Source organism: Sus scrofa, chromosome 6, assembly GCF_000003025.6.
Source record: "Sus scrofa isolate TJ Tabasco breed Duroc chromosome 6, Sscrofa11.1, whole genome shotgun sequence".
NCBI classification, from domain to species: domain Eukaryota; kingdom Metazoa; phylum Chordata; class Mammalia; order Artiodactyla; family Suidae; genus Sus; species Sus scrofa.
Window position 1 is genome coordinate 89,864,903 of NC_010448.4, and position 27,174 is coordinate 89,892,076.

The 27,174-nt window shown below is 46.7% G+C and overlaps 1 protein-coding gene across 1 annotated transcript in view; it reads right to left on the bottom strand.

Moving 5' to 3' along the window:
* The window catches only part of CSMD2 (CUB and Sushi multiple domains 2), a 646,642-nt gene that overhangs the window by 86,565 nt on the left and 532,903 nt on the right, over positions 1–27,174 (bottom strand). Inside the window, 7 exon segments of the mRNA XM_021095859.1 lie at positions 331–444; positions 925–972; positions 975–1,004; positions 13,811–13,956; positions 15,772–15,949; positions 20,791–20,979; positions 23,754–23,963. Of these exon segments, the coding sequence (XP_020951518.1) occupies positions 331–444; positions 925–972; positions 975–1,004; positions 13,811–13,956; positions 15,772–15,949; positions 20,791–20,979; positions 23,754–23,963 (915 nt within the window).

The window sequence follows — 27,174 nt, forward strand, 5'->3', positions numbered from 1 at the left end:
CCTAGCCTGGGAACCTCCATATGCTGCGGAAGCGGCCCAAGAAAAGACAAAAAGACAAAAAAAAAAAAAAAAAAAAAAAAAAAAAAAAAAGGAAAAAAGAAAAAAGGAAGACAGAAATCAACATGGCCACTCTGGCTAATTCACAGCTCTAGACCTAGGAGCAGGGCAGAGAATCTACCTAGAGCTCACTCGCTCGCTCGCTCGCTCACTTACTCACTCAAACATTTACCAAATGACCTCTTATTTCATAGGCAGGGGCTGGGAATATAGAGAGAGGAAAATGGGGGCTGTATTTTGGAGGAACTCCAAGGCATGGCTCAGTGCAATTACCTTCACATATTGGGGGTGGCCCTTCAAACTGCAGGTAAGTTCCAAGTTTGCAGGTCAGGATCTCATTTCCCACTAGGGTAAAGCCAGGGAGGCACCTGTAGCGTACGATGTCACCTGCCAAGGAGAGAACAATACGGGGATTCCCTGGAGAATTCTGGGCAGGGCTGACCAGCCTCTCTCAGTATCTTGAACCCACTTTCTGTCAAGACGATTAGCGGCGGGTTGTGACCTCAACTCCAATCAAATGACCTGGATGACTGCAGCTCCCCTCACCCAGCTCCGCCTTGCTAAGCCTAAGAACATCCCACATTCTGGGAATTTCTTACAGTGTCTTGCATAGACTTATTTCTCAAAAACATCCTGACTTGTATCATATAAGAACACCGTTTTCCTAAGCTCCTCTGCCTGCATATGGCTCAAAGGAAGAATGATTGTCTTTTGGGGGAAACTCAGTTGACAGAATATCAACCCTCTTGCCCTGGGTCTACTGTTTCTCTCCACAGACAGGAGGAGAGATGAGCCCCACTGCCCAGCCCCTACCTGTCCCTGGCCCTTCCCCACCAGCCCCGTTGTTGCTGGTTGGAGTGGTGTTACCTATATTGAATTCTTCATTCTCGGTGACGACTTCAGCGTTGGGAAGATGGTGGGAGGAGGGCATTTGGTGAGTGGATAAGCTGAAAAGACAAAAGCAGGCAAGTAGGTCTAAGAACATCATTCTTGGGGCACATGGTCATTTGTCTGTTTATTGCTTCATGTTCTCACTCCTCATCTGTTCACACAGCAGATACCAATGAGTATTTATCTGTACACAGGGCAAGGTTAGCCAAGCACTATTTTTGCTTATCTGTTCTCATCCTTTTTGTTTGCTTTTGATACGAAAATCAGGAACCATATATTCACACAAACATAAAGGAGAGAGGACCTAAGAAGGCAGTGATGGTGACTAGAGCTGAAGGGAGAGGAAGCATTTATTGAGTACTTACTATATGTCAGGCACTTTCACATGCTGTCGCCTTGAATTCTCACAATAGCTGATCCCCCTGCAAAGTATTCTCACTCTACTTAGGAGGAAGCTGAGATTCAGAGAGGTTCAGTTACTTCTCCAAGGTCACACAGGAAGTAAGTGGTATGGGCAGGATCTGAATCCAGGTCTGGCTGCTCTTGAATCCCATGTTCTTTCCACTGCACAGCATCTAAGTACTTGCCCAGAAAAGTCAGCTTGTTTCTCTTTTGACCTTTGGGCAAACACTCTGGCTTCAGTGGATTTTCTAAATTGGAAATCATCCCTCTGGGCAGAAACTGGTCTGTGCATGGAGGGTGACACTGATGCAAAGTTCCATGTGGGCTCACACTTAGCTTCTTTCATTATCTGGCACATAATTAAGTGCTATATGTGTTAGCTGTTGTTGCCACTGCTGTCGCTGTTATTATTTCCAAAGTCACCTCAACCCTTGTTATGCTTTTTTTAAAAAATAGTATTCTCTCTTAAAAATTACAAATGTTAACACATTATCATTAAAGAAAATCTGAGATTTTCTATGAAAACAGTAGGAGGAAAATTAAAGTCATCCATTGCCCTCTCAGAGACAACCAGTGTTAACCCTTTGCTGTAAATTCTTAGGGTATATACTTTCTGCACATGTATTTTTCTTTTACAAAATTTGCACCATATTATATATTTCATCTTGATCCTTGTGCACTATTATATTGCAAGAATTTTCTCACATAATTAAATTTTTTCAAAAATATGGAGTTCCCATCATGGTGCACTGAGGTTGCAGTATGATCCCCGGCCTCGCTCAGTGGGTTAAGGATCTGGTGTTGCCATGAGCTGTGGTGTAGGTAACAGATGCGGCTTGGATCCTGCGTTACTGTGGCTATGGTGTAGGCTGGCAGCTGTAGCTCTGATTGGATCCCTAGCCTGGGAACCTCCATATGCCGTGGGTGTGGCCATAAAAAAGCAAAACAAACAAAATAATAATAAAGCAAAAAAAGTTTCTTCAAAAATATGACTGAATGACTTCATAGTGGATTTAATCATACAATCTACTAGAATTTCTTTAACAAATACGGTATTGTTAACTATTTAGGTTTCAAAAGTTTTGCAATTTAAAATGAAACTGGAGGGAGTGGTAGGGACTGGAAATTTGGGGTTAACAGATGCAAACTATTGCATTTGGAATGGATAGGCAATGGGATCTTGCTGTACAGCCCTGGTAACTATGTCTGGTCACTTGTGATGGAGCATGATATGTGAGAAAAAAGAATGTATACATGTATGTGTGACTGGGTCACCTTGCTGTGCAGCAGAAAATTGACAGAACACTGTAAATCAGCTATAATGGAAAACATAAAAATCATTATAAAAAATAAAATGAAACTGTGATGACTAGCCTTCTACATATGCATCTTTTATGAAGCATTTTTCTTTTTCTAAAACCAGGAATGATGAAAGTGTGTGACCTTTTTAAAGTACAGGCATCTCCTACTGAATGTCGGTAATCCATTCCTGGAAATCAGATGTTTTCTAAGATTCTAAGTAGAGGCCTCTTTCCCATCACTTTATTTTATTCTTCTATCTTTTTGGGGCCGCAACTGTGGCATATGGAGGTTTCCAGGCTAGGGGTCTAATCAGAGCTGTAGCTGCCTGCATATACCACAGCCACAGCGCCAGATCTGAGCCGCACCTGTAACCGACACCACAGATCATGGCAACACCAGATCCTTAACCCACTGAGAGAGTCCAGGGATCGAACCTGCGTCCTCATGGACACCAGTCGGGTTTGCTACCACTAAGCCACGATGGGAACTTCCTCCCATCACTTTAAATGGGAAAAAATTGGAGTTCCCATCGTGGCGCAGTGGTTAACGAATCCGACTAGGAACCATGAGGTTGCGGGTGCGGTTCCTGCCCTTGCTCAGTGGGTTAACGATCTGGCGTTGCTGTGAGCTGTGGTATAGGTTGCAGACGCGGCTTGGATTCTGTGTTGCTGTGGTTCTGGCGTAGGCCGGTGGCTACAGCTCCGATTCGACCCCTAGCCTGGGAACCTCCATATGCCGCGGGAGCGGCCCAAAGAGGTAGCAAAAAGACCAAAAAATAAATAAATAAATAAATGGGAAAAAATTATAATGTGTAGCCCCAAACACCAGAAGTATTGAAAACAACCACACACACACACACACACACACACACACACAGAATCACTATGCTAGAAGGTAAATACTTAAAGCACCCCTTCATGATCACCCAATGATTGGTATATTTGTGACAAAACAGCAGTTCTATGCATTGTATATTGCACCATAAACTTTCAGGGCACAGTGCAAACTTTTCAGCTGGAGACAGAAACCCTAGGCAGAAACAAGGGCTCAACAGGAAAGACCCAGAGAGAACCTGCTTGGGGCAGTGCCGTGTGGCAGAGGACCCTCCACACCGAGCATCACTGTGATACCTTTCAGAGCCAGGGGACATGAAACACACATTCCAGATGTTCGCATGGCATTTTGAAAGATTACCCACTGCGGCTGGCATGTCACTTAAGACTTTTCCTGCATGTGGTTTTAATTAAAATGTTGTATTACGTTTTGAGGATTTAACTTTTTTCTACGGGCGTGTCAGCTGAAGAATGTCATAATGAGTGACACATATCTTTATGAAGTGTGAGTATTAAAACCAAGAGGCCCTCCTGGGGTAACCAAACAGGTTTAACCTTGATTTAATATCAGTCAGGGAGGGCCAGGCCTGTATTTGATACATGCTTCCAGTTTTCTTTCCAGGAAAATTGCCCCAACAAATACCATCCACAGAGTGTCAGTTTCTCCAACCCTGGGTGCTCTCATTCTTCTGTAATTCAATCAATTTAATGATTATCAATTGGGGGGGGGCTTGCCCCGGGTCAGGCACTGTTAGATGCTGACGACGCAAAAGTAAACAGATAGACACAGTCCTTGCCCTCACACAATTTAGAGCGCTCAGGGGAAAGTCATCAATTTTAATTAATAAAACAAGAAATTTCCACCTAAACACAGCCTGCGTATTTTATATTTTGTGGTTATTAGTCTGATCAGGTGATTTCCTGATTTTTTTTTTTTTTTATGGCCACACCTGTGGCATATGGAAGTTCCCAGGCCAGGGACTGAATCTGAGCCACAGCTGCAGCAACACTGGAGCCTTTAACATACAGCACCAGGCTGGGGACTGAACCCGAGCCTCCAGAGCAACCTGAGCCGCTGCAGTCAGATTCTTAACTCACTGTGCCACAGCAGGAATTCTTAAAATTAATTTTTAAACCTTACAAAGTTCTGCTCAGTGCAGAAAGCTGGTGGAATACTGAAAAGCAACAAGACATTAGCATTTCGGTGTATGACTCTCGATCTTGAACAGTCAACTCCTCTCCCTCCCCAACACACACTGTATCTACTATGTTACTGCCACAGAACTCGAGGGCAGGGGGACATCCAAGACTCCTCTGCTTCTGTTTGTCCCCATCCCCTTGCTCCCCTGGGGGTGAGGGACTGATCCAGCTTATCAGACTCCAGCACATGTTAACATGCTACCTGGTGGACAGGGCTCCTTTTCTTAGGTCAAGCAGCTGTCAGCTCAGCAGTAGCCATGGTGGGTCATTCATTGCATGTTGTTTTCTTTCTCATTGAGTCTTGTTGGATTTGTTCTCCCTCATGCGGATGGGTATGTTGGATTGACCTAATCTCTGAAGCTCTTAAAGCCAAATTAGTTTAGGGACAAGTGTGGTTCACATGGATCAGTTCAGTTCACCTGATGACCCTGGGCTCTGCATTGGGATGTGGGTTCCAAGCCCAGTGGATATTAAAATGCCTTCCTTTGCCGCTGCTCCTGTAGATCTCTTTCTCAAGAACCTCACAAGGAAGGTGATTGTGATCTCAGTTAGGAGTCCATAGTCACCGCATCCTTTGGTTATACCATCCTCTGAGCCCCCCAGATTATTTGCTTTTCTTTATTGAATATGTATAATTAACATTTCCCTTAATTAATGATATTTATTCTACATGAATGATTTTTTTTCTTTTCCGGGGCTGCTCCTGCAGCATATGGAGGTTCCCAGGCTAGGGGTCCAATCATAGCTGTAGCCGCTGGCCTACACCAGAGCCACAGCAACGTGGGACCCAAGCCGTGTCTGTGACCTACACCACAGCTCACAGCAACGCCGGATCCTTAACCCACTGAGCAAGGGCAGGGACTGAACCCACAAACTCATGGTTCCTAGTCGGATTGTTAACCACTGTACCATGACAGGAACTCCTACATGAATGATTTTAAATGACTGTATTTCCCTCCATGTGTGTGTGAGATAACTTGCACACCCAATTTCCTATTATGTTACATGTGGATTGTTTCTAATTACCCTGTTACAAATAGCATGTCAAGAAATATCTTTATGCACATATTTTTGCACAATTTCCAGAAATAGGACTGGGGGGGCATTGTTAATTAGGAATCTTGGGGGTAAGTAACACAAATCAACTCAAGGTAAACGAAGCCAAAAAATTCTCAGAGCAGAGCGGACCCCCGGGTGGATTTGGGGCCAGACTTCATAAAGGCAGAGGATGAAGAAGGGAATGGCCACTGGGAACCTGGGAAACTTTCCCACGTATCTCAGCAATTCTCTTTCTGCACATCGGACTTTTCTATTTCTGGTTCTCCATGGATAGTAGAAGACAGGCAATCCACTGCACTTGCATTTATACCTTCTCTCTTCAGGAGATGCGTCCAGGCAGAAGCAGTATCTCTCAGGTTCAATTTCAAGTTCCCAAGACAGAGCATCTGAGAATCCCTACTGGAGTCAGGTCAGGTGCCCACCTTTAGTTCTGGCTACTGTTACTGGGGTTGGGGGCGTAGATGGAGAGGAGTCATGATGCACAAACAGGTGCCTGAGTGAGAGGGGCAGTGGAGATCATTATGAGCTGTGCAGACACCTAAAAATGTTTGACTGTAGCCATCCCACTGTGTTAATTAACCTTGGGATGTGTATTCTCTGACTGTCCACCATTAAGTGGGCTTCTCCCTATGACCTTCCCAATAGGATTATCATTTAAAAATTATCATTAAAGATTGTTCCCTATGATTAAAGAATCAGCCTTTTCCATTAAATGTTTTCTTCTTTGAATGCTACTCTTTTCTTTGACTGTTGTTGTTGTTTGTGTTTGCTAAACACAGCACCACCCAGCCTTTTATTTTAAAGCCATCACATGGTCTTAGTTGTATTCCTGGTATGGAAAATCTGGTTATATTTTATTTAGTCTAATTTTAGAGTCTTTTTATTTTTAAAAGGGAATTGGGCTTTAATAAATTCACATTTGTCATAATATTTGAACTATTTTATTTTCTGCTGATCCTGTACTTTCTGTATCTTTTGTTTCTATACAGTTTCCTTTCTTTTCAATTTCAAATTTTCTTGTTTTCCTCTGGTGACTGGTATTTTTTAAAATTGTATTTTATTTTTGTTAGAGTATAGTTGATTCATAGTGTTGTGTCGATTTCTGCTGTACAGCATAGTGACCCAGTCATACATATAAATTTAGAATGGATAGGCAATGAGGTCCTTTATTTTCTTTTATATACAAGTTATGTTTTGTTTAATTTTTTTCTTTTAGCAATTTGGAAGTGCTATAATCTATTTTTAAGTTATTAGTGAGTAAAATATATACTTGGAACTCTTATTTTTCTAATTATAAAATCAATAATTGAATACCATCTCTATTGATTCTACCTCATGGATGATAAAGAAATTTCATTTTTCATCTGCCTCTTCTAATTCCTTGGACATTTGTTAATAAGAAATAATTATTTTTAAACTTTGACAGAACATTGTAAACCAGCTATAATGGAAAAAATAAAAATCATTATTAAAAAAAAAGAATTATAGTATTTGGAGTTCTCACTGTGGCTCAGCAGTAACAAATCTGACTAGTATCCATGAGGATGAAGGTTCAATCCCTGGCCTCATCCAGTGGGTTAAGGATCTGGTGGGGTTGCCGTGAGCTGCGGTGCAGGCTGCAGATGCATCTTGGATCTGGTGTGCTATGGATTGTGGTGTAGGCTGGCGGCTACAGCTCCAATTCCACCCTTAGCCTGGGAACTTCCATATGCTGTGGATGTCGCCCTAAAAAAAAAAAATCATAGTATTTGCATTCTGTTTTGGATCTATATTGTTATCAGATTTAAATCCATGATTAGCTAGTCAGTGCTTCCCATTTTTATCTTTTCTTTGACACAGCTCCTCTATACTGAGTTTCTGGTTCATCCTGCATTGGGTGGCTACATCCTTGAGTGACAATTCAGATTGAGACCATGGGTGACACTAACTTCAAGCTCTTGGATATCTGCAAATGATGCTCTCTCGTCTTCACACGTGAAGCTCCCACAATTTTTTTTTTCTCAACATCTCTACAAATGCCTCCTTTATTTTCTGGGATTAAATGTCAAAAATAATAAATCTGAGGATTGTTGATTTGGGGGGCTCCTTGTAGTTAACTTTCTCAACCTGGATGCTAGCAGCTTTCCTCTACCCTTTCTTAATACTTGTAATTTGGAAAACTTGCCAGGCTGTTTTTAATTTCTCCTGGTTTACAGGGAGCTCTTTTATTCTATGCCCACAGGTTTCCCTTCATCTCAGGGAGTTTTGTTTGATTATGTCTATTCCATCCATCACATTCTTCTCCTAAATACTTTATTTTAGTATTTTGGTTCTTTGGTCATGGGATCTCTTTACTAGCAACTTCCCTTCATTATTTTCAAGTCCTCGCCCTCTTCCCTCTTCATATGGAGCTGCCACTCCTCCCTTGAGCTCTGACTGCTCCCCTTGTGGATGTCCCCCTCAGTCTGCTTGGGCTCCACTACCCTGCCCCTTGTTTTGCTTGGAGCTCTGGTACCCCATGTCCCTGTCCCTACAGAGATTCTCACCTCTATGGGCTCCAACTCCTCATGCAAGGCTGCCCCTCAGGGTGGACTCCCTTCTTTCCCTGACTCCCTGGCCTGGGCCACCTCCTGATGGAGGGCGTGGATATCTACTTTGCTTCATTCCACCTACCAGCTGTAGAACAGATGTTCAGGAAGGGAAGGGAGGAGATTCAGCTCCCCTTCCCTCATGACTCTTTTAGCCAGTGACATCTTATTTGAAGTCCATGTTACATAGACTCTTACGCTGGAAGCAGATGCTTTCCAAGATTTACTTCTATTTCCTAAACTATATGCTTCCACGGGCATTTTTTTTCCTGCAATTCAAACCCTATTTTGTCATTTAAAAAATACTGTAGAATATTGTCATCTCTCTCTTTAAGGTACTTCTTTTTGGTTCCTATATGAAAAGAAATTTATTTAGGGCTAATGTTTGCCTATGAAAAAGCAAACATTCTTTCCCTTACCCCATTCCCAATCCCTACTTTTTGCAAGTTGGAATCCATCCTTCTTTAGTTCTTATCTAAAACATCACCTCCTAAGACCAGTTTTCCCCAATTATTCCACATGAAATAGATTCTCTACCTTTTTGTTTTCTCTTATTTCTTTCTTTCATAGCACTTATTATAAATTGCAAAGATTTTATTTGTCGACTTGTTTGTTGTCTCTCTCTTCTTGGAGGAAGGAAGCTGTATATGGGGAGCAGGCATTTCACAGAACAGGGAGTATGAATAGTCAATGAAGATATGAAAAGATGCTCATCCTCATTATCAACATAAAAGTGAACTGCTATCCCCCCGGTTGCCAAACATTTACAAAGTCCAATAAAATCCAGTGTTTGCAAAGATGTAGAACCACAATATCTCCACCTCAGTTGCTAGGAAGAGTGTAAACTGTTATAATTACCTTGTGAGATCAATTTGGCATTACCTAGTAAAACTGAATATGTGAAGACTTACAACCTTGCAATTCCACACAGGCTTATGCTCTAGAGAAACTCCTGTACAAGTCCCTAAGAAGGAATGTAAAACAATGCGCCTGCTTTTTGAAATAAAATAATGTAAATGCCTATTAACAGTAGACTAGATAAATCACTGCATTTTCACACGACAGAATACTATACAGCTTTGGGAAATGATCTAAGTCTAGTCATATGCATCAGCACGAATTTCAAAAACTTAATTTCAAGTGAGAAAAAGCACATCACAGAAGAACACTTATTTAACAATTCTTTACACAACAGAAAAAACATGCAAGAGGCAAGAATATACAACAGAGAAAAGAGAGTCTCTCCAGTAAGTGGTCCTGGGAACACTGGACAGCTACATGTAAAAGAATGAAATTAGAACACTCTCTACCCCATACACAAAAGTAAACTCAAAATGGGTTTATTAAAACCTAAACATAGGGCTGGATACTGTAAAACTCTTAGAGGAAAACATACACTGAACACTCTTTGACATAAACTGCAGCTATATCTTTTTTGATCCACCTTCTAGAGTAAGGAAAATAAAACCAAAAATAAATAACTGGGACCTAATTAAACTCAAAAGCTTCTGCACAACAAAGGAAACCACACACACACACACACACACACACACACACACACACACACCAGAAAAGACAACCCATGGAATGGGAGAAAATCTTTGCAAGCAAAGCACTGGGAACTATGTCTAGTCACTTATGATGGAACATGATAAAGTGAGAAAAAAGAATGTACACATGTATGTGTAACTGGGTGACCATGCTGCACAGTAGAAAAAAATTGTATTGGGGAAATAGCAATAAAAAATTTAAAAAAAGAAAATAAAAAATACAAAAACACAAAACAAGAAGGGATTAATTCCAAAATACACAAACATATCATACAGTTTTATATCAAAAAAAGGAAACAACCCAATTAAAAGATGGTCAGAAGATCTAAATGGATATTTCTCCAAAGACGACAGACTGCCGAAAAGCACATGAAAAGATGTTCGACATTACTAATTATTAGAGAAAGGCAAAGCAAAACTACAATGATGTGTCGCCTCACACCAGTCCGACTGACTATCATCAAAAAGTCTACAAACAAGAAATGCTGGAGAGGGTGCGGAGAAAAGGGAACCCTCCCACAATTGGTAGGAATGTAAGCTGGTGCCACCACTATGGAGAACAGTATGGAGGTTCCTTCAAAAACTAAATAGAGAACTGCTGTATGATCCAGCAATCCCCTCCTGGGCATAGAGCTGGAGAAAACCATCATTCAAAAAGATACATGCACCTCAATGTTCACTGTAGCACTATTTACAATACGCAAGACATGGAAACAACCTAAATGTCCACCAACAGAGGAATGGATAGGGACGAGGTGGTACATATATACATTTCAATATACCCAGCCATAAAAAGAATGAAATAATGCCATTTGCAGTAAATGGATGGACCTTGAGATTATCATACTAAGTCAGACAGAGAAAGACACATAGCATATGAGATCATGAATACGTACAATCTAATAACAATGATACTAAAGAACTCATTCACAAAGATTTTGAAACCAAATTTATGGTTACCAAAGGGGCAATGCTGGGGGGAGGGAAAAATTAAGAGATTGGGATTAAAATATACACACTACTATGTGTAAAATAGATAAGAAACAAGGACCTACTGTGTAGCACCAGGAAGTCTACTCAGTATTCTGTGACAACCTATATGAGAAAAAATCTGAAAGAAAAGGAATGGATATATGTACATGTATAACTGAATCGCTTTGCTGTACATATGAACCTAACACAACATTGTAAGTAAACTATACTCCAATAAAATTAAACACAAAGAGAAGTAACGTATGAAATCCAACAATAGATATACTTTGGAGACATACACCCAAGGAGTAAAATTATAATGAAAAGCAATAAATGATGACACAAAATTCAGGGCCCAGGCTACCTGTGGGGTGGGCAGGGTAACACGTTGGAGGTGGCACCCAGAGGCGTCAAAGGTACTTGTGCTCTTTTTTTAAGGCTCAGCGAAGGGTGTTCATCTTATTCTTCTTTAAACTGCGCGTGCATGTTACACACACTTTTTACATGTTGCCATATTCCATGATCTGTCAAAAGCCCTATGCGTGGGTAGAACATGCTTCTTGCTCCCTTGGCCCCGTGCACAGTGCCTCTCCCACTCGAGCCCCCTGGCCTGAGCCTAGCAGTGGGTCTTCTCTCCTCCAGGCCCTTGCCTGCTCCTCTAGTCCAGGAGGCCTTGGACCACCAGGTCCGGGCTAGCACCTGAGTCCCATGTCTTATCTGAGGGCGGTGGGGCCCCGTGGGCAGAGCACACACAGAAGGAAGTGGTCTCCTGGGCAGACTTACCCGGGAGAACTCAGAAATCAGGTTGGCCCAGGGCAGTGCTGGGCCTCCTTCACCTGGTCCTGGCACAGGTGGAGGCTCAAGAGCAGGAACAAGAGAGCTGGCCTGGGGCTGGGGTGATGTCATACGGATCCTGTTCATCTCTAATAATGACGATGATCATGACAAGGACGACGACGACGAGGATTACACGTGCCATTTATCGAGCACCTTTTATAGTCTTGTGTCTGGAGCTAAGCATTCCCATGCATGATTTCTTTTAACCCTGTGAGGTTAGGTACTGATACGATTCCCCTGTTGCGATAATGAAATCAAGGCTCAGAAGGTAAAGTGACAGACCCACAGTCACACAGCTAACATGTGGCAGAGATGTGACCCCAAGTCTGTGTGACTCTGGAGTCCACACGCTGCCACTCTGTGGGCAAGTCAGCTGGAGTTGAAATGACATGGCCTTCAAAGCCTGGGTCCCATCAATGGGCGAGAGTGGGCCCATCAGGGGGGTGCGGGTAGGAGGCTGACGGAGGGGCTGGGGTCTCAGCTCCATGTCACGCTCGCCTGGCCCAGCTCCCCGGGGATGGTGGCTGCAGCTGCCTACGTTCTCACAGTCTTGTTTCTCTGTCTCTTTCTGTCATGACATCACCACCTCTCCCAAGGACTTAGGGCTGGGTGCACTCAAGTTTCTATAAATGTGACAATACCGCATGGTCCAGCCAGAGCAGGCAGTGCAGCGCTGAAAAGCCTGAGTTTTCCTCCCAGTTCCGTCTGTGTGGTTCTGGACAAGCCCTCCTGCCTTTCCTGGCCCTCACTCCTAGTTTGTTTTTTATACTTTTTTTTTTCTTTTTAGGGTTGCACATGCGGCATATGGAGGTTCCCAGGCTAAAGGTTGAATTGGAGCTGCAGCTGTCGGTCTACACCACAGCCACAGCAACACAGGATCTGAGCTGCATCTGCAATCTACACCACAGCTCACGGCAACGCCAGATCTCTGACCCACTGAGAGAAGCCAGGGATTGAACCCGAGTCCTCATGGATACTAGTCAGGTTGATTACTGCTGAGCCATGATGGGAACCCCTAACTCCTGGTTTGTAAAGCGAGGGTAACAAAGTCTGCCTTACTACCTCATGGAATTCTTAGAGGTCACCAACTCCAAGCCCCCTGTTCTTCAGGCGTAGAAACTAAAGTCTTAAGCTGGGCAGAGACCTACACAAGATCAGATACACAAGGTGGAGCCAGGACTAAAGTCAAGCTTTCTTGATCTCCAGTCCAAACAGGTGTCATGTTCTGCAAACTGTAAGCACGGGGGCTGTATTTCATGGCTGGGCACAAGCCCCAAGAGAACTTTCTATAAGTTTGTTATGCTGTGTCCACTATAATAAAAATGAGAAGATACCCAGGTCCATAACCTTGGACTCAGAAGAAAACGGGCTGTCGATAAGGACATATGCACCCTGAAGCGTTCAGGCTCCTCCATCTGAATTCTCCATGACCTCTTCTTCTTCCTCTTCTTTTTTTTTTTTTTCCTTTTGTCTTTTGAGGGCCAGACCTGTGGCATATGAGGTTCCCAGGCTAGGGGTCTAATCAGAGCTGCTGCCGCTGGCCTATGCCACAGCCACAGCAACACCAAATCCGAGCCACGTCTGTGACCTACACCACAGCTCATGGCAACGCCATATCCTTAACCCACTGAGCGAGGCCAGGGATCGAACCCGCAACCTCATGGTTCCAGTTGGATTCGTTTCTGCTGTGCCAGGACGGGAACTCCTCCATGACTTCTTTATGCACAGTACTTCCTGTGGGGTTGACAGAGGCCCCGGATCCCTTTGGAGCAGGACAATCCTCCAGAATGTGCTGAGGGACAAGGTGGGGTGCAGCTAAACAGACAACCCAGCCCGGAGGGCTGATGTGAATGACAGATAAGAAGCCTCACTCTGCTGCCCCTCAACTTGAACTTGGCACCAAGGATCAGTGTCATGGGCCCCTGTGCCCTTCTGGTGTGAAGGAGAGAGAACACATTTATGGAGCCCTGTGCCAGCAGCTCTCACATAGGTGCTGCACATTGAATTCTCATAACCCTGAGGACACAGAGAGGCTGTGTCACTCATTCCAAGTCAGACAACTGACAAAAGCGGGAGCTGGGAGTGGAGCCCAGCCCGGACTTGAGAGCCTGGCCCTCCCCCTCCGGCCCGGCTCGCATACCAGAGAAGGCTATGGCGAAGATCCCGCCGGTGGCCGCATCGCGATGGAACTTGAGCAGCACCTGGTTGGACGAGCTGTGCATTGTTTTCTTGGCCAAGCTCCGGCTGAAGGCTCCAAGCTGGGGAGCTGTTTGCTGTGGCCCATCCCTGTAAGAGGAAGGACGGTCCTGCCTTGTCACGTGACACCACAGCTGCCTATTCCACTTGGTGCATCAGTGGCCTTCAGTGAGGGGCTGGCTGCAACTCTCCTTGCACCCAACACCCAATGCCCTGAGCACCTCTCCCAACAAAGTTGATAGAATTAGTGAAGCCTACATTGATGCCTCATGCCCTGGACTCTTCACCAGAGCAGCCTCCTTAATGGATGCTGGCTCAGCACTCTCCTGGGAGAAGCAGGAGCCATGGGGCAGGGCTGCAGGTCTTCCTGCATCAAGAGGATGGGGCTGCAGTGGAGGTACCCCTGCTCAGGCTGCTGTCCAGGCCAGCCCCATTCCCTTGTCCCCCAAGCAAAGAGACATACTGTGTGGCCTTCCTGGGGCAAAGGCTTCCTCCCTGGAGCCTTATTAGTCCTCCCCATTTGTTCTCAGTCATTGCTGGACACTGAGTGGGAACTCAGTTGGGGGCAGCCTGGTTAGAGTTAGCCAGCCCTGGAAACTCTGAGAGCCCTGCTACCTCCTGCTGATGCCTGGAGCCTCCACACGGTGGAATTCTAAGTATATTTTTGTCCAAAGAGTCAGTGGTTTGGGAAAAAACTGTCTAGGAAAGTGTACTTATCAACTAATAATTCACATTCCCAGTTTAACAGTAACTCAAAATACACTAACTCTGTAACTCAGAGCACAGAGGTTTGGTAACCACTAGGTTACAGGTGGCTATTTACATTTAAATTATTTAAAATTTAGTAAAGTTTAAAAATCAGCTCTGGGAGTTTCTGTGATGGCGCAGTGGAAACGAAATCCAACTGGGAACCATGGGGTTGTGGGTTCAATCCCCGGCCTCGCTCAGTGGGTTAAGGATCTGGCGTTGCCGTGAGCTGTGGTGTAGGTCACAGATGCAGCTCGGATCTGGCGTTGCTGTGGCTCTGGCGTAGGCCGGTAGCAACAGATCCAATCAGACTCCTAGCCTGGGAACCTCCATATGCCATGGGTACGGCCCTCAGAAGACAAAAGAAAATAAATAAATAAATAGAGTTAAAAAAAAAATCAGCTCTGTAGTGACTCTAGGTACATTTGAACGCTCAGTAGCCGTGTAGAGAGTGGCTGCTGTATTAGTACACATCTGGAACCTTTCCATCACTGAGACAGGTCTGTTGTGAGCAATGGCTCAGCATAGGATGAGCAGTGGGACTTCACAAAATTCCACCCAAAGCTTTTTCTTTTCTTTCCTTTTTTTTTTTTTTTCTTTTTTTTTTTTTTTTAGGGTTGCATCTGCAACATGGAAGTTCCCAGGCCAGGGGTCAAATCAGAGCTGTAGCTGCCGGCCTACACCACAGCCCCAGCAACGCCAGATCTGAGTCACATCCATGACCTACACCACAGCTCACGGCAAGGCCGGACCCTTAACCCACTTGGTGAGGCCAGTGATCAAACCCGCATCCTCACAGACATTATGTTGGGTTCTTAACCCGCTGAGACACAATGGCAACTCCCATCCAAAGCTTTTCCATTCGTCTGGGTAGCTGATGTTCAATAAATGCAGAATTTTGCTTTGGACTCTGGAAATACTGAGAAAAGTCTGCTCACACCCATTGGTAACTCTGACTGACCCCCAGCAGGATTTCAGGTTGGGACCCACCACTCTGCCATTCCCTTCCCTTCAAAGAGTCATAAAACTAACTGAAGCTGAGTCCTCATCCCACCGTGTTTATTTGAGACCCGGGAGGCTGACAGTTATTTAATACCGTCCAGCCCTTGGTTTTCTGGACGACCCTTTGCAATTCGATGGCATGGCAGCTGGCCCTACCAGACGGTGATGAAGTCTCCGGAGGGCTCTGTCTGCAGCAGGCTGAGGTTGAGACGGACGCCGTGACCAATGGGTACGGTGATGAGCCAGACACAGTCCTGGGAGCTGGAGTAGGGGCTGGGGAAGCCCGGGGAGTACACGGTGCCGTTGAAAGAGGTGATGTTCCCGCCACAGGGGACTGCCAGAGAGAAGACACAATGCAGGTGAGCGCTGGAGATCACTCCCCCACTGGGGAGTTCAGGTGACTTCCTGATGCAGTCCTGACCCCCAGCATGAATCATTCTGCTCCAGGAGGTGAGGTGGGACGGGAGGAGACGGGGCTGAGGCTGGCCGGGCCTGGCATTCCCCCCCCATGCAGCACACCATGGCCCGAGCGTCCTGGCCCTTGACCTTCAGTGCAGGTGCCTCTGTGGGCCGGCCTCAGCCCCGGGCACTCCTCTTCTTCTTTCTCATAGAAGAGGCCTGTCTGGAAGGAAGGACACACCAAAGTTACCCCCTTACTTTCCTGGGAAGGTCAGCACTGGGGCTTCAGTACTTTCACTGGAAAGTGGTAAGAAATTATGATAGTATCTCCTTCTTTCTCTTTTTTCGCCAGGAGTTTTGGAATGGTACTTTGGTCTTAAGAGTTGCAGATTCTTGGAGTTCCTATTGTGGCTCAGTGTTTAACAAATCCGACTGGGAACCATGAGGTTGTGGGTTCAATTCCTGGCCTTGCTCAGTGGGTTAAGGATCTGGTGTTGCCATGAGCTGTGGTATAGCTCGGCTGGGATCCCATGTTGCTGTGGCTCTGGCATAGGCCAGCGGCTACAGCTCCCATTCAACCCCTAGCCTGGGAACCTCCATGTGCTGTGCGAACAGCCCTAGAAAGACCAAAAAAAAAAAAAAAAAAAAAAAAAAAAAAGAGTTGCATATCCTTGTGGTGAGGCTAAGGTCAGGTTCAAATTATGGCTAACCCATTAAATGACCAGATAACCTGAGATAAGTAGTCTCTCTCTCTCTTCACCTACAAAATGGGACTGAGATTCCCTGCTCGTGGGATTGTGGTGCCAATCAGATAAGCTGATGCATGTGAGATGTTCATAGAGAAGGCATCCAATGCACAGATATGGTCCTCTCTCCCCACCTTCCCGTCTCCCCAAAGCAATACCCACTCTCAGACTCACCTTGATCTAGGCCTTAGGTAGGGAGATAAAGAGTCCTGGAATTCTCCATGGAGGAGAATAACAAGAGATTCCGGGCCAAGAAAAGACTGGTGCAGGATAATGAGTGCGTTGGCTGGCCTGGGCATCTAGCAGGGATACGGATGGAGGCAGAGAGGACTGAGAGGAAAGAATCCCAAGGCCTCCAAGCAGAGGCTAGGGTTCCTGTGACTGTGAATGCATCCTGAAAGGGGTGCACGTGGACAGGCCATGCCTCCTCCACTACGGACCCTCCACTCAGTGCCAGGCATGGCCAGGGGAGGCAAAGGATGGCAAGGGTACCAGGGCATGTGGACTCACAGTCCACTGGGATGCCGCCCAGTGTACAGGCATCTCCAGCCCAGCGTGGAGCATGGTACTGGCGTGGAATGGCACCGGAACACCTGGGGGACCCCTCGGCTGGTCCTGTGAGGGGGAGGGAGCGATGCCTAGTAAGATAACAGTTAGACTGGGACCTGAGGGATGACAAGGGCTGAACAGGTAAGGTGGGAGAGAAGGGTAACAGTCCATGAGGAGGCACAGCACACGCTGAGAACCAGAGGCAAGCGAGCACAGTATGTGGAAAACGGAAAGGATTTCGGCCAAGCTGGGACGCAGGGCCTGAGAGTGGAGGGTCCTGGGAGGTAAGTGGGGCCCAGGCCCTGGGACACTCTGTGTGCCCATGAAGGGGGTAGGAATTTACCCCAAGGGAGCTGGCACTGCCTTGCTGGCTTCGGAGCAGGCGAGGGTCTGCAGTGTGTGCCTGGCTTCCAAGGCTCCCTCTCTCTACATCTGAAAAGTGGACTGAGGGGCCCAGGACTGAAAGCCGGGAGCCAGGAGGAGCCTCATCTGAAAGGCCAGGTTGCCAAGAGGGAGGGGGAGGAAGTGGGATGGGCTGGGAATCTGGCATTAATAGATGCAAACTATTGCCTTTGGAATGGATAAGCAATGAGATCCTGCTGTGTAGCACTGGGAACTGTATCTAGTCATTTATGATGGAGGATAATGTGAGAAAAAGAATGGATACATGTATGTGTGACTGGGTCACTTTGCCATACAGCAGAAAACTGACAGAACACTGTAAACCAACTATAATGGAAAAAATGAAAATCATTAAAAAATTAAAAAAAAAAAAAGGCCAGGATTATGTAGAAGCCATGCACAGAGAGAAGTGGATGCCTCTGAAGGGCGATCAGGATGTAGAATGAGCAGGACTTGGTGGATATGCTGGATGAGAGAGAGGGACGGGGCCAGACTGAGGGTGAAGAACCAGGGGACCAGAGGTTTTCATTCATTGAAATGAGGATTTCAGTGCAATGGTGGATAAATGACTTCTTTTTTTTTTGTCCTTTTTGGCTGCTCTGCACCACACAGAGTGTCTGGGCCAGGGATCAGATCTGAGCCACAGTTGTGACCCACCCTGTAGCTGTGGCAACGCCAGATCCTTAACCCACTGTGCTGGGCCAGGGATCAAAGCCTTATCCCAGTGCTCCAGACATGCTGCCAACCCTGTTGCACCATAGCGGGAACTCCAGATGACTTCCATTTTGAATCTGTTGGGATTTTTTTTTTCTTTTTTTTTTGTCTTCTGTCTTTTTAGAGCCGTACCTGCAGCATACGGAGGTTCCCAGGCTAAGGGTCGAATCAGAACTGTAGCTGCTGGCCTACGCCACAGCCACAGCAATGCCAGATCCAAGCCGCGTCTGCAACCTACACCACAGCTCACGGCAATGCCGGATCCTTAACCCACTGAGCAAGGCCAGGGATCGAACCCACAACCTCATGGTTCCTAGTCGGAATCATTAACCACTGAGCCATGACGGGAACTCCTGAATCTGTTGGGATTTAGATGCCTCTGGCTAAACGAAGATATTTAGTAAGGAATAGGAAGTACAGGTGAAGATGCCAGGAAGGAGGTAAAGGCTGCAGACACAGATGGCATCTGGAGATGGGAGGGAGAGAAGAGAGTCTGGGAAGAGACTTCAAAGAACAACCACCCTTCAGGGACAAAGAAAAAGACAACCAAAAAGTTGGCACAAGCAGAAAGGTAGTCGGAAAAGCAAGAGAAAAGGGCATCCAAGAAGCTGAGGGAAGAGCGTTCCCAAGAGGGAGAAGGGCTTCTGGCTCAAAAAACATCTGATGGAGGAAGCTCTGCTCTTTCCTCTCTGCTGTGACACCGTCAAAAGGAACAAAAAGGGAACGAAAGGAAAAAGTCCACAACAAAGCGCGTCATGTAGCATGTGACCCGCTCACAGTTCTAGAATGACGGACTGCTTACTCACGAGGATGGTTCTGAAAATCTGACAAACCAACTGGGGGGCTGAAAGATCTAGAAATTGTGATCTTGGAATTCCCGCTGTGGCGCGGCAGAAATGAATCCGACTGGGAACCACGGGGATGCGGGTTTGAGCCCTGGCCTTGCTCAGTGGGTTAAGGATCTGACATTGCCATGAGCTGAGGTGAAGGTCGCAGATGCCATGAGCTGAGGTGTAGGTTGAAGATGCAGGCGGCTATGGCTGTGGTATAGGCCAGCAGCTGCAGCTCTGATTCAACCCCAAGCGTGGGTACTTCCATATGCCCCACATGCAGCCCTAAAAAACAAAACAAAACAAAACAAAACAAATTGTGATCTTATATTCCAACACCAGGACAGCTCAGTTCTGCAAACAAGGTCTCCTTGTCTGTGGAGAGCTAATACCTCCAGCTCACCAGTCACCGGGATGGGTGTGTCACGTGAGCCATCCCGGAACCCTCTCAGCTCTTACCAAGAGGAGATGAGAAGCCTGGATGTACTAAGGAAGAAACCAAAGGTCAGAGAGGTGGAGCGGCTGGGGGTGAAGCCCAGGGCGATCTGATTCCACAGTTGGGGCACTGTCTCCTGGATGACACTGTCCTCCTGCTGAACCTTCCTCTTTCGAGACAAATCCCAGCTTCTCCTCCGGGAAAATGCTGGGCCCCCAGCATGGGAAGGAAGGAACGTGGGACTGAGCTGCGCAGATGGGGGAGGGGCAGCACGTCTTGATCTTTCTCTGTCCTGGTTCTGCTTCACCAAGACCCAGGAAAGCACCGCCTCTAGCTCCCTGATATTGTCAATTCAGATCCCTCTGGGCTCACACAGGGGGAGGAGATTAAGCTGGGGGTGTGAAGAGAGGAACAAGAATTTTCTAGAAAGACGCTTCATCCTCTTCTCCCTTTGGGAAGGTGCCATGATTAACTCTCTCCCCCTCAGCACACCAGTCTTTCCTTCTTTTTTTTTTTTTTTTTTGTCTTTTTGTCTTTTTGTCTTTTTTGTCTTTTGTTGTTGTTGTTGTTGTTGTTGCTATTTCTTGGGCCGCTCCCGCGGCATATGGAGGTTCCCAGGCTAGGGGTTGAATCAGAGCTGTAGCCACCGGCCTACGCCAGAGCCACAGCAACTCGGGATCCGAGCCGCATCTGCAACCTACACCACAGCTCACGGCAACGCCGGATCGTTAACCCACTGAGCAAGGGCAGGGACCGAACCCGCAACCTCATGGTTCCTAGTCGGATTCGTTAACCACTGCGCCACGACGGGAACTCCCAGTCTTTCCTTCTGACTGGGCACATTATTTGCCACGAAGTTGGCTCTTCCCAAGAGCCGAGGATGTGTTCCTTTGGCTGTGACCCGGATCTCCTCCACGTCTTCCCAAGTGCTGGCCCAGAGCTCTGTCCCCAGGACCCTCTTCATCCATATGAAAATATGATGGACAAGGTTTGCCAGGCCTCCCAGCATGGGTGATCCCATGAGGAAGCAGGTGGAAGGTAGGACTGCTCTGGACCAGTATCCCTACAAGGAATCACTAGGAATGAGGGAGGGACATACCTTCACACCTGGGCAGGGGGTGGTCCCAGTTCCGGTTGGTGCCGTGCTGACATGTGAGAACAGGGTGGCCCATCAGTTGATACCCAGGGAGGCACTCGAAGGTCACAGACTGCCCAACGTTGTAGCCAGCACCCCTTACGATGCCATTGGCAAAGGGCTCTGGGTCTGGGCACTCTTGAAGTTCATAGGCTGGAAAAGATCCAGAGAGAAGGTTACTTTTTTTTCTCAGTGCATTTTCTCCCCGACCAGAACACAGCAGTGCCAGAAAGCTGGCATTGTGGTGGAGAACCAAGATGTGGACTCATAGGCCTTTGCTATTTTCTAGCTTTTGGTCTTGGGCAAGTGTCTGAAGTTCTCTGTGCCTTTGTTTTCTTATTTTGAAAATGGTTACTGTCACATTTCAGTAGGATAATATATATGTAGCTCTTTGCATGGTACGCGGTAAGAGCTCAGAAAGTGTTATCTACTCTGATTGTTTCCATGGGAAAAGGGAGCTCCAGGAAGACAAGCCTGGCCTGAACCATTATTCTTTGAGCACCTCCTTGAGGCTCAGCCTTGACCTCGGCTCTTTCATGCTGCTTATCTCATTCAGTCATGACAAGCACCACCAAGATCACGAACGCCGGAAGCAGTTCAGGGAGGACTTGAGTGGGGTCTTTCGGAGTCTGGGAGATTAGAACCTGCCAGGAGGAGAGAAACTTGTCTCCTGTGACAAGGAGAGCAACTGTTCAGAGGGAATCGCTGGGGTAAAAGGACCATGTAACTGTCATAGAAGGAAGTCCCTCCAAAGAACAAGGAAGTTGCTTCCATGAGAATGAGGGCACCTGCCCCAGAAGGAGAGGCCTTAGTGGAAGTAGCTGAAGCCTGGTCCACAGGGGCACATCACTGAGGGATTCACTGAGCAGTTGATCCAGAGCTGAGCCCTCAGTTAACTGGATGCACAGGACAGGGATCGGCCCGCCCTATAGGAAATCAGTGTGGGAGCAGATGGAGCGTTCCTATGGTGGAAATTCTCGGAGGAGTAGCTGAGCCCAAGTGTAGGCTCCATGCAGCCAAGTGCATTCAGCACGTGCCTTAACCATAGAATAACAGTCATCACAAAGCTGACTTCCTAAGTACTCCCTCTGTGACAGTGGCTATGTTATGTATTTCCTTCCAGTATCATCCAGGGAAGAACTGGACAGGCTTCGCTGGGAAATCGTCAAAGTAATTGGGTGTCTCTTGAAAAACAGAGCAATTCTAGGAGTTCTCACTGTGCCTCAGTGGGTTAATTAAGAACCTGACATGAGTCTCCGGGAGGATGCGGGTTCCATCACTGGCCTTGCTCGGTGGATTAAGGATCTGGCATTACTGTGAGCTGTGGTGTAGGTCACAGATGCAGCTTGTGGTGTAGGCTGGCAGCTGCAGCTCCGATTCTACCCCTAGCCTGGAAACTTCCATATGCTGCAGGTGTGGCCATAAAAAGAGAAAAGAAAGAAAGAAAAAAAGATGGAGCAGTTCTAGAGAGAGTGGGTGGGCTGATCAGCCGAAGAAGAGGTGGCAGCAGAGGGTTGGGGCGATTTGGTCAATGAAAGTCTTAGGAGAAGTAGAGAGCCTGTGGCCCAGGGAGTGGCTGAATGGATGAGCTGGGCCTTTAAAGAGAAGCCTCAGGGGGAAATGTGGACCCAACAATGACAAGGAACCTGCAGAGCCGCGTGTCAGAAGCTGGGAGCAGCCTCAGAGAGAGGCCGGGTCTCTCTTGCAGGACCTGCCTCCAGGGAAAGGAGCTGGGCTTCCCACAAAGAGACACTGAAGTGAGGCACCAGGATGGTTTCCACAGTGATCCTGTCCTACCAGAGGCACCTTCCAGGGGAGAGGCTGGGCCTCCAGGGCAGGCATGAACCCGAAGAAGTGGCGTCATTAACCTTCCCAGCAAAGGACTCCTTGGGGCGAGTGGTTGGGTTTGTCCCAAAGGGAGACGCTACAGTGAGAACAGATCCAATTTCAAACAAAGCTCTATCTTAAAAATATTGATAATGATGATGCCTAACACTTTGGAACAATGACTTGTCCCTTTGCTAAGGTTTTATAAAATCGCCTGAGAAATTTTAATGGCATAAGTTAAGCCTGTCTGACAAGGAGACGTGGGTAGAGGTAGCTTCAGCTGCTACTGATAACTTGATTTACCCAGAGAAGGGAAAGGCTCTGGGAGGAGGTTCAGAGTGTCTAAGAGGAGGGCTTTTGAGAAAAGTAAGGAGTTGGATTTCTTCTGAAGAAAGGCAAAAGGCCACCAAGAGCTGGGCCTGCTGGACAGAAATGGCCTTGGGGTGGCAGGTGGCTCTTTCATGAAGCAGGTCTTGGCATAAAGGAAAAGCTGGGGTGCGCAGTCAGGTAAAGCTCCCTGGACCTAAAGAATCTGGGTCTGGCACAAACCAGGAGGCTTCAGTGGGGTGCTTGGGCCCTGGCACCAGAGACAGCTGAGTCTGAGTGGTCAAGGGCATCACTAAGGAGAAGCCTCAGTGGAAGCCGAGGTCAAGTCTTAGTGCCCTGACACTAAGAGTGGCTCCACGTGTGCCATCAGGACTGCAGCAGCAGGCAGGTGCCAAGGGGGCACTGGGCCCATGAGCCAAGGAAAGCCTCAAGGGGACATGCAGGGAAGTCATGGGGTAAAGTGTGAGCCCCTCAAGGCCAAGGGGAAGTGGCTGGTTGGACACTCGGGGAGGCCTGAGGGGGAACAGATGGGTCACTTGTTCAGGGGAAGCTGTTGGCTGTTGGGCTTGGATCGGGGTGGAGACTGAGAGGACACGTTGGAGCTGTCGCCCTGGAAAAGGCTTGTCAAAGGGGCCAGAGGTCATGTCACCATGGACAGGCCTGCCCCACACCCCTCGGCCCTTCCCGAGCTCGCTCCTTCGCTACGTGGAAGGCTGGCAAGATGGGTGGCTGTGGGTAAGAGGTGGGGGTGGATGGGCTCTCCCCGTCCTCACCCTGGTACTCCAGCTTGAATCCCGGCCGGTTCTGGGAGTGGTCGCTGTGGAAGTACACGGTGGTCTCGTGGGACGTGGAGAGCAGGGCGCTGGGCAGCTCGCTCCCGCTGAATCTGCCCATCATGCGGCTGGTCTCGTAGGGGCCATTCCGGATTTCGATGAAGTCATGGTTGGGCTCCGTGGAGAAGTTCAGGAACTGGATGTGAGCTCCTGAGAGTGAGAGAGAGGTGGACAGTGGCCCAAAGCAATACATGTCTGCTTCCGACGTGCCGCCTCGTGAAAGAAGGACCTGCCAGAGGCCGCGTGTCCCTGCCACCGACTCACCCAGTCAGGGCCCTGGAACACATGCCAATCCAGTCCAGTCTCGTCTTCAGGCAGGACTGAACTTAAAAGAATATTATTCATTCAAAAGGAAAGGCATAGTCATTTCAGAGCTCCGTCCCCGTCTATTTTATTTTATGGAAAATGAAGTTCAGAGTTGACACCTGATTTAATTTGGGATTCATATGCCTAGTATGAATATGAAGATAGCCTTGCTAAAATACATTTTTTACTTAAAAATACCACCATTTAAAAATAACTACACCCGGGAGTTCCTGTTGTGGCTCAGCAGTAATGAACCTGACTAATATTCATGAGGATTCAGGTTTGATCCCTGGCCTTGCTCAGTGGGTTAAGGATCTGCCGTTGCCGTGAGCTGTGGTGTAGGTCAAAGATGCTGCAACGATCTGGTGTTGCTGTGGCTGTGGCGCAGGCTGGCAGCGGCGGCTCTGATTCGACCACTAGCCTGGGAATTTCCATATGCTGTGGGTGTGTCCCTAAAAAGACAAAAACAAACAAACAAACAACGATAACACTTCCCCCGCCAAAACTCCCCTCCCCAAACTACACCCAATCAAAAGACACGAACTTCAATATTGGTATTTTCTAGAGAACCTATGATAATTCAGAAATTAGAAGAATGCATTGTCCCATCTGTTTTATTTTTTTTCCTTTTAGGGCTGCACCCTCGGCATGTGAAAGTTCTCAGGCTAGGGGTCGAATTGGAGCTGCAGCTGCCAGCCTATGTCACAGTCAGAACAACATGGGAATCCAAGCCATGTCTGTGACCTACACCACAGCTCACGGCAATGCCGGATCCCTTAACACACTGAGCGAGGCCCAGGGACTGAACCTGAATCTTCATGATACTGGTCGGGTTTGTTACCACTAAGCCACAATGGGAACTCCCCCATCTGTTTTATTAAGATGCCAAGTGAAGTTTATACTTTTAGATCTTATTTGATTAATCATGATTGCCTACAATCCAACAGCTTAAATGAACCTCATCTTAACTTACATATTAATATATTCTTTGGAGAATAAAGGTGGGGCTATTAATATTTGTTTATTGCTAAGATTTCTCAAAATTAGATTACTATTGAGAATGATATAGAAATATATTTCTGGGAGTTCCCGTCGTGGCGCAGTGGTTAACGAATCCGACTAGGAACCATGAGGTTGCGGGTTCGGTCCCTGACCTTGCTCAGTGGGTTAACGATCCGGCGTTGCCGTGAGCTGTGGTGTAGGTTGCAGATGCGGCTCGGATCCTGAGTTGCTGTGGCTCTGGCGTAGGCTGGTGGCTACAGCTCCGATTCAACCTCTAGCCTGGGAACCTCCATATGCCGCGGGAGCAGCCCAAGAAATAGCAACAACAACAACAACAACAACAAGACAAAAAAAAAAAAAAAAAAAGAAATATATTTCTGAGCTTAGGAAGATGTCCACAATATTAATTGTAAAAATTGGACTGCAAAGTAGTATGCAGTATACAATTCTAATTTTTAAAAAAAATTTTTTTGCTTTTTTTGGGGCTGTACTCAAGGCAAATGGAGGTTCCGAAGCTAGGAGTCTAATCAGAGCTACAGCTGCCGGCCTACGTCACAGCCACAGCACCGCCAGATCTGAGCCTCGTCTGCGACCTATACCACAACTCTTGGCAATGCCCGATCCTTAACCCAACGAGCAAGGCCAGGGATCGAACCTGCCACTTCATGGTTCCTAGTCAGATTCGTTCCCACTGCACCACGACGGATACTCCCAATTCTAATTTTTGTATTAAAAACACTAAATGGTGAAGACTAAGCTATGGGTGATTACTTCTGTATGGTGGGATTACAGAGGGATCTGAATTTTTATAATTTGATCACCTGTACGAATTGGCTTAGAATGAGTACATACATCTATGTGATTTTTCTTTTACATTTTTTTTTACATCTGATTATTTCAATAAAATAAAATAATGTTGGAGACCCTTCATGTATCCTGGCCTTCTTTCCACAGAGCCAGTTGCTCTCATGAATTTGGAAGATAACCTTCCACAGTTCATGTTTCATGTATATATTCTTCAACATAGAGATCTGGTTTGTCCTAAACACCTGCATGAAAGTGATTGTATTGCACATACAGTTCTGCAAACTTATTTTTTATTCAACATTGTGTTTTTCAAGGTCTATCCTTGTTGATATATAAAGATACAGTTCATTGATTTTAACTACATATTAATTAATTCCATTTAATGAATTATCCAACCACACTAGTCACTCTCCTATTAATTTACATGTAGATTGTTTCCAAACAGTGAGTGCCTTTGTTCAGATCCACGGAAGCTATGCTTTCCAGTTCACCGCCCTAGCACTGGGGCTGCGTGTCCCTCAAAAGGGCTCTTTCAGGATTGAAGAATTTCAGAATCGAGTTGCCTGACTGCTTCCATCTAGTGGCAGAACTTTGTAAATGCAGTGGCTTTTCAGCAGAAACCAGGTACCATTAAGGACAGTTTAGAGTCCAACATTAACTTGAAAACAAAGGATCTGGTCCCCTGTGACTGGCCCCTGCAGGAAGCTGATTGCCTGGAGGACTTACAGATAAAGAGCTCTCTAGTGGCTTAACTTCAGGAATTACAGGGAAGAGTAATGCCTTCCACTTAAACTTCTGTTTTCCTTTGGATCTGCGCCCCCCATCCCTTTATCATCTGAAGTTCTTGTAGCTCGTGCCTGGATGCAGAGCTACTGGGTCTCCCAGCTCCTCAGTGTCTCAAAATCTGGAGTTTCCCAAGGCTGCCAAAGTCCTCATTTTGCTCCCTGATCATCCACCCCCAGTTTCCTTCAGAGGATGGTAATTAAGATGAGTCTGTGTTTTGAGGGTCACAATCTCCCCCCTCCCCACAGGTAAGATTTGGAGGTGTCCAGTTAGATCCCTTTCTCTGGAAAGCCTCTTCTCCATCACAAGACCCACTCTATGGAGTTCCTGTTGTGGCTCAGCGGTAACAAACCGGCCTATATCCATGAGGATTCCCGTTTGATCCCTCTCCCTGCTCAGTGGGTTAAGGATCTGGCACTGCTGTGAGCTGTGGTGTAGGTCGCGGTTGTGGCTCAGATCCTGT